The 14,856-nt window shown below is 44.7% G+C and overlaps 1 protein-coding gene across 3 annotated transcripts in view; it reads right to left on the bottom strand.

The window, feature by feature from the left end:
• Positions 1-14,856, bottom strand: part of stab1 (stabilin 1) — a 177,534-nt gene that overhangs the window by 54,674 nt on the left and 108,004 nt on the right. For all 3 annotated transcript variants that reach the window (XM_031837524.1, XM_031836604.1, XM_031837078.1), the window contains exons 53-56: positions 14,454-14,600; positions 4,271-4,327; positions 4,090-4,175; positions 2,254-2,372 (exon numbers count right to left, since the gene is read on the bottom strand). In XM_031837524.1, the coding sequence (XP_031693384.1) occupies positions 2,254-2,372; positions 4,090-4,175; positions 4,271-4,327; positions 14,454-14,600 (409 nt within the window). The remainder of the gene's footprint in view (positions 1-2,253; positions 2,373-4,089; positions 4,176-4,270; positions 4,328-14,453; positions 14,601-14,856) is intronic.

The following is a 14,856-nucleotide window of genomic DNA, read 5'->3' as shown; positions in this document are numbered from 1 at the left end:
TGTATATCATGTCTACTATCTGACGACACTGTATATCACGTCTACTATCTGAGGACACTGTATATCATGTCTACTATCTGAGGACACTGTATATCATGTCTACTATCTGAGGACACTGTATATCATGTCTCCTATCTGAGGACACTGTATATCATGTCTCCTATCTGAGGACACTGTATATCATGTCTACTATCTGAGGACACTGTATATCACGTCTACTATCTGAGGACACTGTATATCATGTCTACTATCTGAGGACACTGTATATCATGTCTACCCTCTGAGGACACTGTATATCACGTCTACTATCTGAGGACACTGTATATCACGTCTACTATCTGAGGACACTGTATATCATGTCTACCCTCTGAGGACACTGTATATCATGTCTACTATCTGAGGACACTGTATATCATGTCTACTATCTGAGGACACTGTACATCACGTCTACTATCTGAGGACACTGTATATCATGTCTACTATCTGAGGACACTGTATATCATGTCTACTATCTGAGGACACTGTATATCACGTCTACTATCTGAGGACACTGTATATCATGTCTACTATCTGAGGACACTGTATATCATGTCTACTATCTGAGGACACTGTATATCATGTCTCCTATCTGAGGACACTGTATATCATGTCTACTATCTGAGGACACTGTATATCATGTCTACCCTCTGAGGACACTGTATATCATGTCTACTATCTGAGGACACTGTATATCACGTCTACTATCTGAGGACACTGTATATCATGTCTACCCTCTGAGGACACTGTATATCATGTCTACCCTCTGAGGACACTGTATATCACGTCTACTATATGAGGACACTGTATATCATGTCTACTATCTGAGGACACTGTATATCACGTCTACTATCTGAGGACACTGTATATCATGTCTACTATCTGAGGACACTGTATATCATGTCTACTATATGAGGACACTGTATATCATGTCTACTATCTGAGGACACTGTATATCATGTCTACTATCTGAGGACACTGTATATCATGTCTACTATCTGAGGACACTGTATATCATGTCTACTATCTGAGGACACTGTATATCATGTCTACTATCTGAGGACACTGTATATCATGTCTCCTATCTGAGGACACTGTATATCATGTCTCCTATCTGAGGACACTGTATATCATGTCTCCTATCTGAGGACACTGTATATCACGTCTACTATCTGAGGACACTGTATATCATGTCTACTATCTGAGGACACTGTATATCATGTCTACCCTCTGAGGACACTGTATATCATGTCTACTATCTGAGGACACTGTATATCATGTCTACTATCTGAGGACACTGTATATCATGTCTACTATCTGAGGACACTGTATATCATGTCTACCCTCTGAGGACACTGTATATCATGTCTCCTATCTGAGGACACTGTATATCACGTCTACTATCTGAGGACACTGTATATCATGTCTACTATCTGAGGACACTGTATATCACGTCTACTATCTGAGGACACTGTATATCATGTCTACTATCTGAGGACACTGTATATCACGTCTACTATCTGAGGACACTGTATATCATGTTTACTATCTGAGGACACTGTATATCATGTCTACTATCTGAGGACACTGTATATCATGTCTCCTATCTGAGGACACTGTATATCACGTCTACTATCTGAGGACACTGTATATCATGTCTACTATCTGAGGACACTGTATATCATGTCTACTATCTGAGGACACTGTATATCATGTCTACTATCTGAGGACACTGTATATCATGTCTACTATCTGAGGACACTGTATATCATGTCTACTATCTGAGGACACTGTATATCATGTCTACTATCTGAGGACACTGTATATCATGTCTACCCTCTGAGGACACTGTATATCATGTCTACTATCTGAGGACACTGTATATCATGTCTACTATCTGAGGACACTGTATATCATGTCTACTATCTGAGGACACTGTATATCATGTCTACCCTCTGAGGACACTGTATATCATGTCTACCCTCTGAGGACACTGTATATCACGTCTACTATCTGAGGACACTGTATATCATGTCTACTATCTGAGGACACTGTATATCATGTCTACTATCTGAGGACACTGTATATCATGTCTACCCTCTGAGGACACTGTATATCATGTCTTCTATCTGAGGACACTGTATATCATGTCTACTATCTGAGGACACTGTACATCATGTCATGTATATCACTATCTGAGGCAGTGGGAATTCTCACCTTGGCAATCTCTTCCATAGTGGTTCTTACAGCAGCTCATGACCCAGGCTTGACTCTTACACATCCTCTTACAGCCCATCCTTTGGCCCATGTGGTGCCTCGTCATAGAGGGGTAGAGGCTGTAGAAGAAGAGGATGAAGAAAAATAATACTCCATACCTGAAGTCATGGTTATGCATCACTGTGGAGTCTCCCTACCTGAAGTCATGGTTATGCATCACTGTGGAGTCTCCCTACCTGAAGTCATGGTTATGCATCACTGTGGAGTCTCCCTATCTGAGGCGGTGGTCAAACATCACTGTGGAGTCTCCCTATCTGAGGCAGTGGTCAAACATCACTGTGGAGTCTCCCTATCTGAGGCGGTGGTCAAACATCACTATGGAGTCTCCCTATCTGAGGCGGTGGTCAAACATCACTGTGGAGTCTCCCTACCTGAAGTCATGGTTATGCATCACTGTGGAGTCTCCCTATCTGAGGCAGTGGTCAAACATCACTGTGGAGTCTCCCTATCTGAGGCGGTGGTCAAACATCACTGTGGAGTCTCCCTATCTGAGGCGGTGGTCAAACATCACTATGGAGTCTCCCTATCTGAGGCGGTGGTCAAACATCACTGTGGAGTCTCCCTATCTGAGGCGGTGGTCAAACATCACTGTGGAGTCTCCCTATCTGAGGTGGTGGTCAAACATCACTGTGGAGTCTCCCTATCTGAGGCAGTGGTCAAACATCACTGTGGAGTCTCCCTATCTGAGGCGGTGGTCAAACATCACTATGGAGTCTCCCTATCTGAGGCGGTGGTCAAACATCACTGTGGAGTCTCCCTATCATAGGCGGTGGTCAAACATCACTGTGGAGTCTCCCTATCTGAGGCGGTGGTCAAACATCACTGTGGAGTCTCCCTATCTGAGGCAGTGGTCAAACATCACGGTGGAGTCTCCCTATCTGAGGCGGTGGTCAAACATCACTGTGGAGTCTCCCTAGCTGACGTCGTGGTCAAACATTACTGTGGAGTCTCCCGACCTGAAGTCGTGGTCAAACATCACTGTGGATTCTCCCTACCTGAAGTCATGGTTATTGATTACTGTGGAGTATCCCCACCTGAAGTGGTTTTCAAACTTCACTTTGGAGTCTCCCTACCTGAAGTCGTGGTCAAACATTACTTTGGAGTCTCCCGACCTGAAGTCGTGGTCAAACATCACTGTGGATTCTCCCTACCTGAAGTCATGGTTATCGATTACTGTGGAGTCTCCCTACCTGAAGTGGTGGTCAAACATCACTGTGGAGTCTCCCTACCTGAAGTCGTGGTCATACATCACTGTGGTGTCTCCCTGCCTGAAGTGGTGGTCAAACATCACTGTGGAGTTTCCCCACCTGAAGTCGTGGTTAAACATCACTGTGGAGTCTCCCTACCTGACTTTGTGGTCAAACATCCCTGTGGAGTCTCCCTCCCTGAAGTCATGGTTAAACGTTCTGTGGAGTCTCCCAACCTGACGTCATGGTCAAACATCCCTGTGGAGTCTCCCTCCCTGAAGTCGTGGTTAAACATCACTGTGGAGTCTCCCTACCTGACATCGTGGTTATGCATCACTGTGGAGTCTCCCTACCTGAAGTCGTGGTTATGCATCACTGTGGAGTCTCCCTATCTGAAGTTGTGGTCAAAACATCACTGTGGAGTCTCCCTACCTGAAGTCGTGGTCAAAACATCACTGTGGTGTCTCCCGACCTGAAGTCGTGGTTATGCATCACTGAGGAGTCTCCCTATCTGAAGTCATGGTTGTGCATCACTGTGGAGTCTCCCTACCTGAAGTCATGGTTGTGCATCACTGTGGAGTCTCCCTACCTGAAGTCGTGGTTATACATCACACTGTGTTGTCGAGGGTAGAGCATAGAGTAGGGGTTGATGAAGCTGCAGATCTCAGTCTTGCCCTGTGAAAGGCAGGAAATGGTGTCTTATGGTTTGCGTGTGTGTGTGTGTGTGTGTGTGTGTGTGTGTGTGTGTGTGTGTGTGTGTGTGAGCTCACCGTATCTTCAGTTCCGTGGGGACAGGGTCGGGGACCCAAGCAGCTACCACATCGACTCTAGCAAAACACACAGACAGTACGTCATACAATACGTTTTGTAGTGATTCCCATGTTGTTGATGTAAAGAATATTTGTTGGTCCATGGTGTGTAATGAAGAACAACTTTTTTTCTTATTTAAAAAAAATTCCAAGATGGCGTAGCAGTCAGACGTCTTTGTCGTGCCCCGTGTATATATCTATTTTGTATATTTAAAGAAAATATTCTTCTGCAACCCACCACCGCTCTCTAAAACACTTCAGCGAGCAGGCCTTTCTAATCGATCTGGCACGGATATCCTGGAAGGATATTGACCTCATCCCGTCAGTAGAGGATGCCTGGTTATTCTTTAAAAGTGCCTTCCTCACCAGCTTAAATAAGCATGCCCCATTCAAAAATGTAGAACCAGGAACAGATATAGCCCAGATATAGCACAAAAACATCCTGTGGCATTCTGCATTACCATCGAATAGCCCCCGTGATATGCAACTTTTCAGGGAAGTTAGGAATCAATATACACACGCAGTTAGGAAAGCAAAGGCTAGCTTTCTCAAAGCAGAAATTTGCATCCTGTATCACAAACTCAAAGTTCTGGGACACTGTAAAGTCCATGGAGAATAAGAGCACCTCATCCCAGCTGCCCACTGCACTGTCACACTGTCACCACCGATAAATCCACTATAATTGATCATTTCAATAAGCATTTTTCTACGGCTGGCCATGCTTTCCACCTGGCCACCCCTACCCTGGTCAACAGCACTGCACCCCCCACAGCAACTTGTTCAAGCCTCCCCATTTCTCCTTCACCCAAATTCAGAGAGCTGATCTTCTGAAAGAAAATCTGGACCCCTACAAATAAGCTGTGCTAGACAATCTGGACCCTCTATTTCTAAAATGATCTACCGAAATTGTTGCAACCCCTATTACTAGTCTGTTCAACCTCTCTTTCGTATCGTCTGAGATTCCTTAAGATTGGATTCCCAAAGACCATTTAGAATCCCACCATATCATCTCTGCTGTGCAATCTGGTTTCAGAGCTAGTCATGGGTGCACCTCAGCCACGCTCAAGGTCCTAAACAATATCATAATCGCCATTGATAAAAGACAATACTGTGCAGCCGTATTCATCGGCCTGGCCAAGGCTTTCGACTCTGTCAATCACCACATTCTTATCGACAGACTCAACAGGCTTTGTTTCTCAAATGACTGCCTCGCCTGGTTGACTAACTACTTCTCAGATAGAGTTCAGTGTGTCAAATCGGAGGGCCTGTTTTCCGGACCTCTGGCAGTCTCTATTAGGGGTGCCACAGGATTCAATTCTCGGGCCGACTCTCTTCTCTGTATACATCAATGATGTCGATCTTGCTGCTGGTGATTCTCTGATCCACCTCTACGCAGACAACACCATTCTTTATACTTCTGGCCCTTCTTTGGACACTGTGTTAACTAAACTCCAGACAAGCTTCAATGCCATACAACTCTCCTTCCGTGGCCTCCAACTGCTCTTAATTGCTAGTAAAACTAAATGCATGCTCTTCAACCGATTGCTGCCTGCACCTGCCCACCCGTCCAGCATCACTACTCTGGATGGTACTGACTTAGAATATGTGGACAACTACAAATACCTGGGTGTCTGGTTAGACTGTAAACTCTCCTTCCAGACTCACATTAAGCATCTCCAATCCAAAATTAAATCTAGAATCAGCTTCCTATTTCACCACAAATCATCCTTCACTCGTGCCAAACATACCCTCGTAAAACTGACCATCCTACCGATCCTCGACTTCGGGGATGTCCTTTACAAAATAGCCTCCAACATTCTACTCAACAAATTGGATGCAGTCTATCACAGTGCCATCCGTTTTGTCCCCAAAGCCCCATATACTACCCACCACTGCGACCTGTATGCTCTCGTTGGCTGGCCCTCACTTCATACTCGTCGCTAAACCCACTGGCTCCAGGTCATCTACAAGTCTTTGCTAGGTAAAGCCCCGCCTTATCATAGCTCACTGGTCACCATAGCAGCACCCACCCATAGCACGCGCTCCAGCAGGTATATTTCACTGGTCACCCCCAAAACCAATTCTTACTTTGGCTCCTTTCCTTCCAGTTCTCTGCTGCCAATGACTGGAACGAACTGCAAAAATCACTGAAGCTGGAGACTCATATCTCCCTCATTAGCTTTAAGCACCAGCTGTCAGAGCAGCTCACAGATCACTGCACCTGTACATAGCCCATCTGTAAATAGCACTTCCAACTACCTCAACCCCATACTGTATTTATTTATTTATTTTGCTCCTTTGCACCCCAGTATATCTACTTGCACATTCATCACCTGCACATCTACTGTTCCAGTGTTTAATTACTATACTGTAACTACTTCTTCACCATGGCCTATTTATTGCCTTAACTCCCTTATCTTACCTCATTTGCACACACTGTATATAGACTTTTTTCCTACTGCATTTTTGACTGTATGTTTGTTTATTCCATCTGTAACTCTGTGTTGTTGTATGTGTCGAACTGCTTTGCTTTTTCTTGGCCAGGTCGCAGTTGTAAATGAGAACTTGTTCTCAACTAGCCTACCTGGTTAAATAAAGGTGAAATAAAAGTTTTAAAAACAGACGCTGCACTTGACACATTTATGAAATTGCTTATTCCATTTAATAATAAGTATGCACCCATTAAGAAAATGGCTGGAGAAACTGTTAAGCACTCGCGTGCTTCTCCACCTGCATTGCTTGCTGTTTGGGGTTTTAGGCTGGGTTTCTGTACAGCACTTTGAGATATCAGCTGATGTACGAAGGGCTATATAAATAAATTTGATTTGATTTGATTTGATTTGATTTAAATCCCTGTGGATTGATGAGGAATTGAAAAATGGTATGGTTGAGAGGGATGAGGCAAAAGGAATGGCAAACCAGCTTGCTAGTGATATATGTAAATATATCACTAGCCACTTTAAACAATGCTACCTTATATAATGTTACTTACCCTACATTATTCATCTCATATGCATACGTATATACTGTACTCTATATCATTGACTGCATCCTTATGTAATACATGTATCACTAGCCACTTTAACTATGCCACTTTGTTTACATACTCATCTCATATGTATATACTGTACTCGATATCATCTACTGTATCTTGCCTATGCTGCTCTGTACCATCACTCATTCATATATCCTTATGTACATATTCTTTATCCCCTTACACTGTGTATAAGACAGTAGTTTTGGAATTGTTAGTTAGATTACTTGTTGGTTATTACTGCATTGTCGGAACTAGAAGCACAAGCATTTCACTACACTCGCATTAACATCTGCTAACCATGTGTATGTGACAAATAACATTTGATTTGATTTGATTTGCTGCACAACCGATTGGCAAACATATTGCAAATTGAAAAATCATGTGACTAAACTGAATAAAAAGAAGAAAAACGACACCATGAAACAAAGATAAATTACATAAAGAATGAAAGTAAAAAGCTTTCAAGCACCTTCAATAAAATTTTGGGCAACAAGGCAAACTCAGCTCCATCGTTCATTGAATCAAATGGCTCATTCATCACAAAACCCACTGATAGTTTAATTGGCAAGATTAGCTAATTTAGGCATGACATGCCAGCAACTAACGCTGACACTACACATCCAGGTATATCTGACCAAATGATGAAAGACAAGCATTGTAATTTTGAAGTCCATGTGGAAGAGAAGAGGTGAAAAATTATTGTTGTCTATCAACAAACCACTGAGGTCTAACAACATGGATAGAAAATTAGCCTACTAGGGCGCGTGCCCTCAGGCCTGGATGGAAGCTAAAGTCATTCCACTGCGCAAGAATAGTAAAGCCCCCATTACTGGATCAAATAGCCGACCAATCAGCTTGTTACCAACCCTTAGTATTCTTCAACCCTTAGTGTTTGACCAGATACAATGCCATTTCACAGTAAAAAAAAACAGACATTCAGCATTGAGTATAGGGAAGGACATTCAACAAACACAGCACAAATGACTGATGATTGTCTGAGAGAAATTGATAATAAAAATATTGTGGGGGCTGTTTTGTTAGACTTCCGTGCAGCTTTTGACATTATCGATCATAGTTTGCTGCTGGAAAAACACATGTGTTATGGCTTTACACCCCCTGCTATATTGTGGATAAAGAGTTATCTGTCTAACAGAACACAGGGGGCGTTCTACTTTTTATGGCTGCAGGGGCATTATTGAGTAGCTTGGATGAAAATGTGCCCATTGTAAACGGCCAGCTCCTCAGTCTCAGTTGCTAATATATGCATATTATTATTAGTATTGGATGGAAAACACTCTGAAGTTTCTAAAACTGTTGCAATTATGTCTGTGAGTATAACAGAACTCATATTGCAGGCAAAAACCTGAGAAATTCCACTTCCTGTTTGGATTTTTTCTGGGAGTGGCAGATTTTCAACCAAGCTCTCATTGAAATTACAGCGAGATATGGATGGGTTTTCACTTCCTACGCCTTCCACTAGATGTCAACAGTCAATAGAACTTTGTCTGATGACTCTAATGTGAAGAGGGGTCGAATGAGACAGGAAATAGTCACCACTGCCACGAGTTGACCATGCTTTCACCATGTGCGTTCACAGGGGAAGGACCTACGTTCCACCGGTCATCTGAAGTCATTCTAATTCTCCGGTTGGTTATTCAAGATATGTGTAAAACAACATTCTAAAGATTAATTCAGTACATCGTTTGACATGTTTCTACTGACTGTTACGGAACTTTTGGACATTTCGTCACGTTATAGTGGACGGGCTTTGTGACTTTGGAATTGTTTACCAAACGCGCTAACCAAAGTAGCTAATTAAATTAAAGTCAATAACACAATACAAAATATATGTACAGTGTGTGCAAATGTAGTAAGATTAGGGAGGTAAGGCAATAAATAGGCCATAGAGCCAAAATAATTACAATTTAGCATTAACACTGGAGAGATAGAAGTGCAGATGATGATGTGCAGGTAGAGATACTGGGGTGCAAAAGAGCAAAAAAACAAAAAAAACTATATGGGGATGAGGTAGTTGGGTGGGCTATTTACAGATGGGCTGTGTACAGGTGCAGTGATCGGTAATCTGCTCTGACAGCTGAAGCTTAAAGTTAGTGAGGGAGATATAAGTCTCCAGCTTCAGTGATTTTTGCAATTCGTTCCAGTCTTTGGCAGCAGAGAATTGGAAGGAAAGGCGGCCAAAGCAGGTGTTGGCTTTGGGGATGACCAGTGAAATATACTTGCTTTAGAGAGTGTGCTGCGGATGGGTGTTGCTATGGTCACCAGTGGGCTGAGATAAGGCAGGCCTTTACCTATCAAGGACTTGTAGATGACCTGGAGCCAGTGGGTTTGTCGACGAATATGTAGCGAGGGCCAGCCAACGAGAGCATACAGGTCGCAGTGGTGGGTAGTATATGGGGCTTTGGTGACAAAACAATGACACTGTGATAGACTGCATCCAATTTGCTGAGTAGAATGTTGGAGGCTATTTTGTAAATGACATCGCCGAAGTCAAGGATCGGTAGGATGGTCAGCTTTACGAGGGTATGTTTGGCAGCATGAGTGAAAGAGGCTTTGCTGTGAAATAGGAAGCCGAGTCTAGATTTAATTTTGGATTGGAGATGCTTAATGTGAGTCTGGAAGGAGAGTTTACAGTCTAACCAGACACCTAGATATTTGTGGTTGTCCAAATGTTCTAAGTCAGAACCGTCCAGAGTAGGGATGCTAGTTGGGTGGGCAGGTGTAGAGCATGCATTTAGTTTTACTAGCATTTAAGAGCAGTTGGAGGCCACGAAAGGAGTGTTGTATGGCATTGAAGCCCGTTTGGAAGTTTGTTAACACAGTGTCCAAAGAAGGGCCAGAAGTATAAAGAATTGTGTCGTCTGCATAGAGGTGGATCAGAGAATCACCAGCAGCAAGAGCGACATCATTGTTAGATACAGACAAAAGAGTCAGCCCGAGAATTGAACCATGTGGTATCCCCATAGAGACTGCCAGAGGTCTGGACAACAGGCCCTCCGATTTGACACACTGAACTCTATCTGAGAAGTAGTTGGTGAACCAGGCAGAACCAGTCATTTGAGAATCCAAGGCTGTTGAGTCTGCCAATAAGGTTGCAGTGAAAGCCTTGGCCAGGTGGATGAAGACGGCTGCACAGTACTATCTTTATTCAACGGCGGTTATGATATCGTTTAGGATCTTGAGTGTGGCTGACGTGCACCCATGACCAACTCTGAAACCAGATTGCATAGTGGAGAAGGTACGGTGGGATTCGAAATGGTCGGTGATCTGTTTGTTAACTTGGCTTTTGAAGACTTTAGAAAGGCAGGGCAGAATGGGATATTGGTCTGTAACAATGTGGGTCTAGAGTGTCTCCCCATTTGAAGAGGGGGATGACCACGGCAGATTTAAAGTCTTTAGGGATCTCAGATGATACGAAAGAGAGGTATAACAGGCTAGCAACAATTACGGTGGATCATTTTAGAAAGAGAGGGTCCAGACTGTCTAGCCCAGCTGACTTGTAGGGGTCCAGAATAATGTAGGTCTTTCAGAACATCAGCTATCTGGATTTGGGTGAAGGTGAAGCGGGGGGGGGGGGGGGGGGTGCAGAGCTGTTGGCCGGGTAGGGTAGCCAGGTGGAAAGCATGGCCAGCAGTAGAAAAATGCTTCTTGAAATTCTCAATTATCATAGATTCATCGGTGGTGACAGTGTTTCCCGTCCCCTCCACCTCTCTTCCATCCCCTCCACCTCTCTCCTGTCCCCTCCACCTCTCTCCCATCCCCTCCACCTCTCTCCCGTCCCCTCCACCTCTCTTCCGTCCCCTCCACCTCTCTCCCGTCCCCTCCACCTCTCTCCCGTCCACCTCCACCTCTCTTCCGTCCCCTCCAACTCTCTCCCGTCCCCTCCACCTCTCTCCCGTCCCCTCCACCTCTCTTCCGTCCCCTCCACCTCTCTCCCGTCCCCTCCACCTCTCTCCCGTCCCCTCCACCTCTCTCCCGTCCCCTCCACCTCTCTTCCGTCCCCTCCACCTCTCTTCCGTCCCCTCCACCTCTCTCCTGTCCCCTCCACCTCTCTCCCGTCCCCAGTGTTTGCCTCAGTGCAGTGGGCAGCTGGGAGGACGGGACTTTACAGTGTCCCAAAACTTTTTGGAGTTTGTGCTACAGGATGTATATTTCTGTTTCAAAGCTAAGCTAGCCTTTGTTTCCCTAACTGACTGTGTATATTGGTTCCTGACTTCCCTGAAAAGTTGCATTTCCTGGGGGCTATTCAATGCTAATGCAGTACGCCACAGGATGTTTTTGTGCTGGTCAAGGGCAGTCAAGTCTGGAGAGCTGGTCAAGGGCAGTCAAATCTGTTCTTAGTTCTACATTTTCTGAATGGGGCATGCTTATTTAAGATGGCGAGGAAAGCACTTTTAAAGAACAACCAGGCATCTTCTACTGACGGAATGGGGTCAAAATCCTTCCAGGATACCCAGGCCTGGTCGATTAGAAAGGCCTGCTTGCAAAAGTGTTTTAGGGAGCGATTGACAGTGATGAGGGGTGGTCGTTTGACCGCGGACCTATTACGTAAGCAGGCAATGAGGCAGTGATCGCTGAGATCTTGGTTGAAGACAGCAGATGTGTATTTAGAGGGCAAGTTGGTCAGAATGATATCTATGAATGTGCCCATGTTTACGGATTTAGGGCAGTACCTGGTAGGCTCCTTGATAATTTGTGTGAGATTGAGTGCATCTAGCTTAGATTTTAGGACGGAGTTAAGCATATCTCAGTTTAGGTCACCTAACAGTACGAACTCGGAAAATAGACGGGGGGCAATCAACTCTCATATGGTGTTCAGGGCACAGCTGGGGGCTGAGGGGCGTCTATAACAAGCAGCAACAGTGAGAGACTTGTTTCTGAAAAGGTGGATGAAAAGGTGGATTTTTAAAAGTAGAAGCTCAAATAGTTTGGGCACAGACCTGGATAGTAAGACAGAACTCTGCAGGCTGTCTCTGCAGTAGATTGCAACTCCGCCCCTTTGGCAGTTTTATCTTGATGGAAAATATTATAGTTGGGAATGTACATTTCAGAATTTTTGGTGGCCTTCCTAAGCCAGGATTCAGACATGGCTAGGACATCTGGGTTGACGGAGTGTGCTGAAGCAATGAATAAGACAAACTTAGGGAGGAGGTTTCAGATGTTAACATGCATGAAACCAAGGCTTTTACGGTTACAGAAGTCAACAAATGAGAGCACCTGGCGAATAGGTGTAGTACTGGGGGTTACAGGGCCTGGGTTAACCTCTACATCACCAGAGGAACAGAGGAGGAGTAGGATAAGGGTACTGCTAAAGGCTATAAGAACTGGTTGTCTAGTGCGTTGGGAACAGAGAAAAAAAGGAGCAGATCTGTGCGTGGTAGAATAGATTCATGGCATAATGTACAGACAAGGGTATGGTAGGATGTGAGTACAGTGGAGGTAAACCTAGGCATTGAGTGACGATGAGAGAGGTTGAATCTCTGGAGGCACCAGTTAAGCCAGGTGAGGTCTCCGCATGTGTGCGGGGTGGGACAAAAGAGCTATCTAAGGCATGTTGAGTGGGACTGGGGGCCCTACAGTGAAATATAACAATAAGAACTAACCGAAACAGCAGTAGACATGGCATATTGACATTAGAGAGAGGCATAAAGCAATCACAGATGTTTATCAGGAGAGCTAAGACAACAATGGGTAAATGGCGATGAAATGGGCAGAGAGGGTCAGTTAGATACACGCAGGACCAGAGTTCGAGGCTGAGGCCGACAGATAAACAAAATCAGGTACCGTGTTAGTGAACAGTCCAGCAGGCATCAGCTGTGTAGCCGAGTGATCATTGGGTCCAATGAGCAGCAATAGGTGAGTCAGGTAGTCGACTACTATGCTAGGCGAGCGGGAGACTCGGCGTTCAGACATCTTGCGGGCTGAGTTTAGCAGATGGGTCTTCGGCGACATTGCAACGGAAACGCCTGCTGAAACCACATTGGACGATTACGTCAGCAGACCAGTCGTGATGGATCGGCAGGGCTCCATGTCGACAATAAAGGGTCCAGGCAAATTGGCGAAAGAGGTGTTGAAGCCCAGGAATTAGCTGCTATTCTTCGTCGGCTAGCCGCGAGTTGGGCCTAGCTCGAGCCTAGCTCAAAGCTAAATGGTGCTTGCTTCGGGACAGAGGCGTTAGCCAACACTAGCCACTCGGTTGCAGCTAGCTAGCTGCGATAATCCGGTGTAATGGTCCAGAGCTTGCGGCAGGAATCTGGAGATGTGGTAGTGAAAAGCAGTCCAATGCTTTGCAGACTGCAGGTATTGGCGAGCTAAAGCTGGCGTCCGAGCTAAAGGTGAAGACAGCTAGCCGTGGCTAACAAAGACTAATAGCTAGTTAGCTGGCTAGCTACCGATGGAGGAACCAGTTATAAGGAATAAAAATAGCAAATCCGTACCACATTGTGTGAGGCGGGTTGCAGGAAAGTATATTTAGTTCGTAGATGGAAAGTGAGATTAAAATATATACAAAAAAAATCTGAAGCAACAGACTACTTACTATTGACAAGACAAACACATGTCCGTCTGCTAAGCCGTCTTGGGTCAAGCCAATATACATCTGTGAGGCTGCTTATTGGTCAAACCAAACGAACATTGTGGAACATAAGGCTGCCATTCTTAATAAAACCACGGCTCACCTTCCTCGCTGCACTTCGTAGCTATAAAACACTTCAACATTTCACCAAGAGGTGACATCATACGGAAACTAATAGAAAGAGAGGCATTCTGGCAGTACACCTTAGACACTGCGGATCCTAAGGGGCTAAACAAGGATTTTGCCTTTGGTTTCTATAATGTTGTTGCCTTGATGTTTTGTGTCTTTGTGTCTCCAGTTTCACAGACACTCATATATCCAAGATGCATATACTTTAAACTGTCCATTGAGCATAGACACACATGAGGATCATTTTGTCATCTCATTTCTCCGTCCAGTCCGTCGTGCTGTGGGAGAAACGTCTCCTGCTGGAATACCAGAACCTTCCACATATACTCTCCAGATATATTAGAAATAACTAATAGTATTATGAAGGTGATATTAAAGTCTCTTACGTATATAGTCCTGTCCTCCAGTCCATCGCAGTGTGCACCCAGACCGGGAGGTTCCAGTAGCTGGTCGATTCCGTATGCAACGCCCCCATTAAACATCATGAAACGATCCAGGACCCTCGCCATGTTGTCATTCACCATCATGTCCCCCTGACAGACACAAACAAACAAACATGAGAAAGGTAATAAGATAATCACAGGACAAGATGAGAACTAACCTGGTCCCAGATCTGTTTGTGCTTTCTTCCAAACTCCTAAAGTCAGTTACACCTGTGGCAAGAAAGCACAAACAGATCTAGAACCAGGCTGAGGCTAGAGGAAAATGGGAGATTGGGGAGAGAGGAATATAGAAGGCCCAGTAGGCCCAGTAGGCCCAGTAGGCCCAGAAGGCCCAGTAGGCCCAGAA

Source organism: Oncorhynchus kisutch, linkage group LG1 (assembly GCF_002021735.2).
Source record: "Oncorhynchus kisutch isolate 150728-3 linkage group LG1, Okis_V2, whole genome shotgun sequence".
NCBI lineage: Eukaryota > Metazoa > Chordata > Actinopteri > Salmoniformes > Salmonidae > Oncorhynchus > Oncorhynchus kisutch.
The sequence above is the reverse complement of the archived record's forward strand: the minus strand, read 5'-3'. Positions and strand labels throughout refer to the sequence as shown.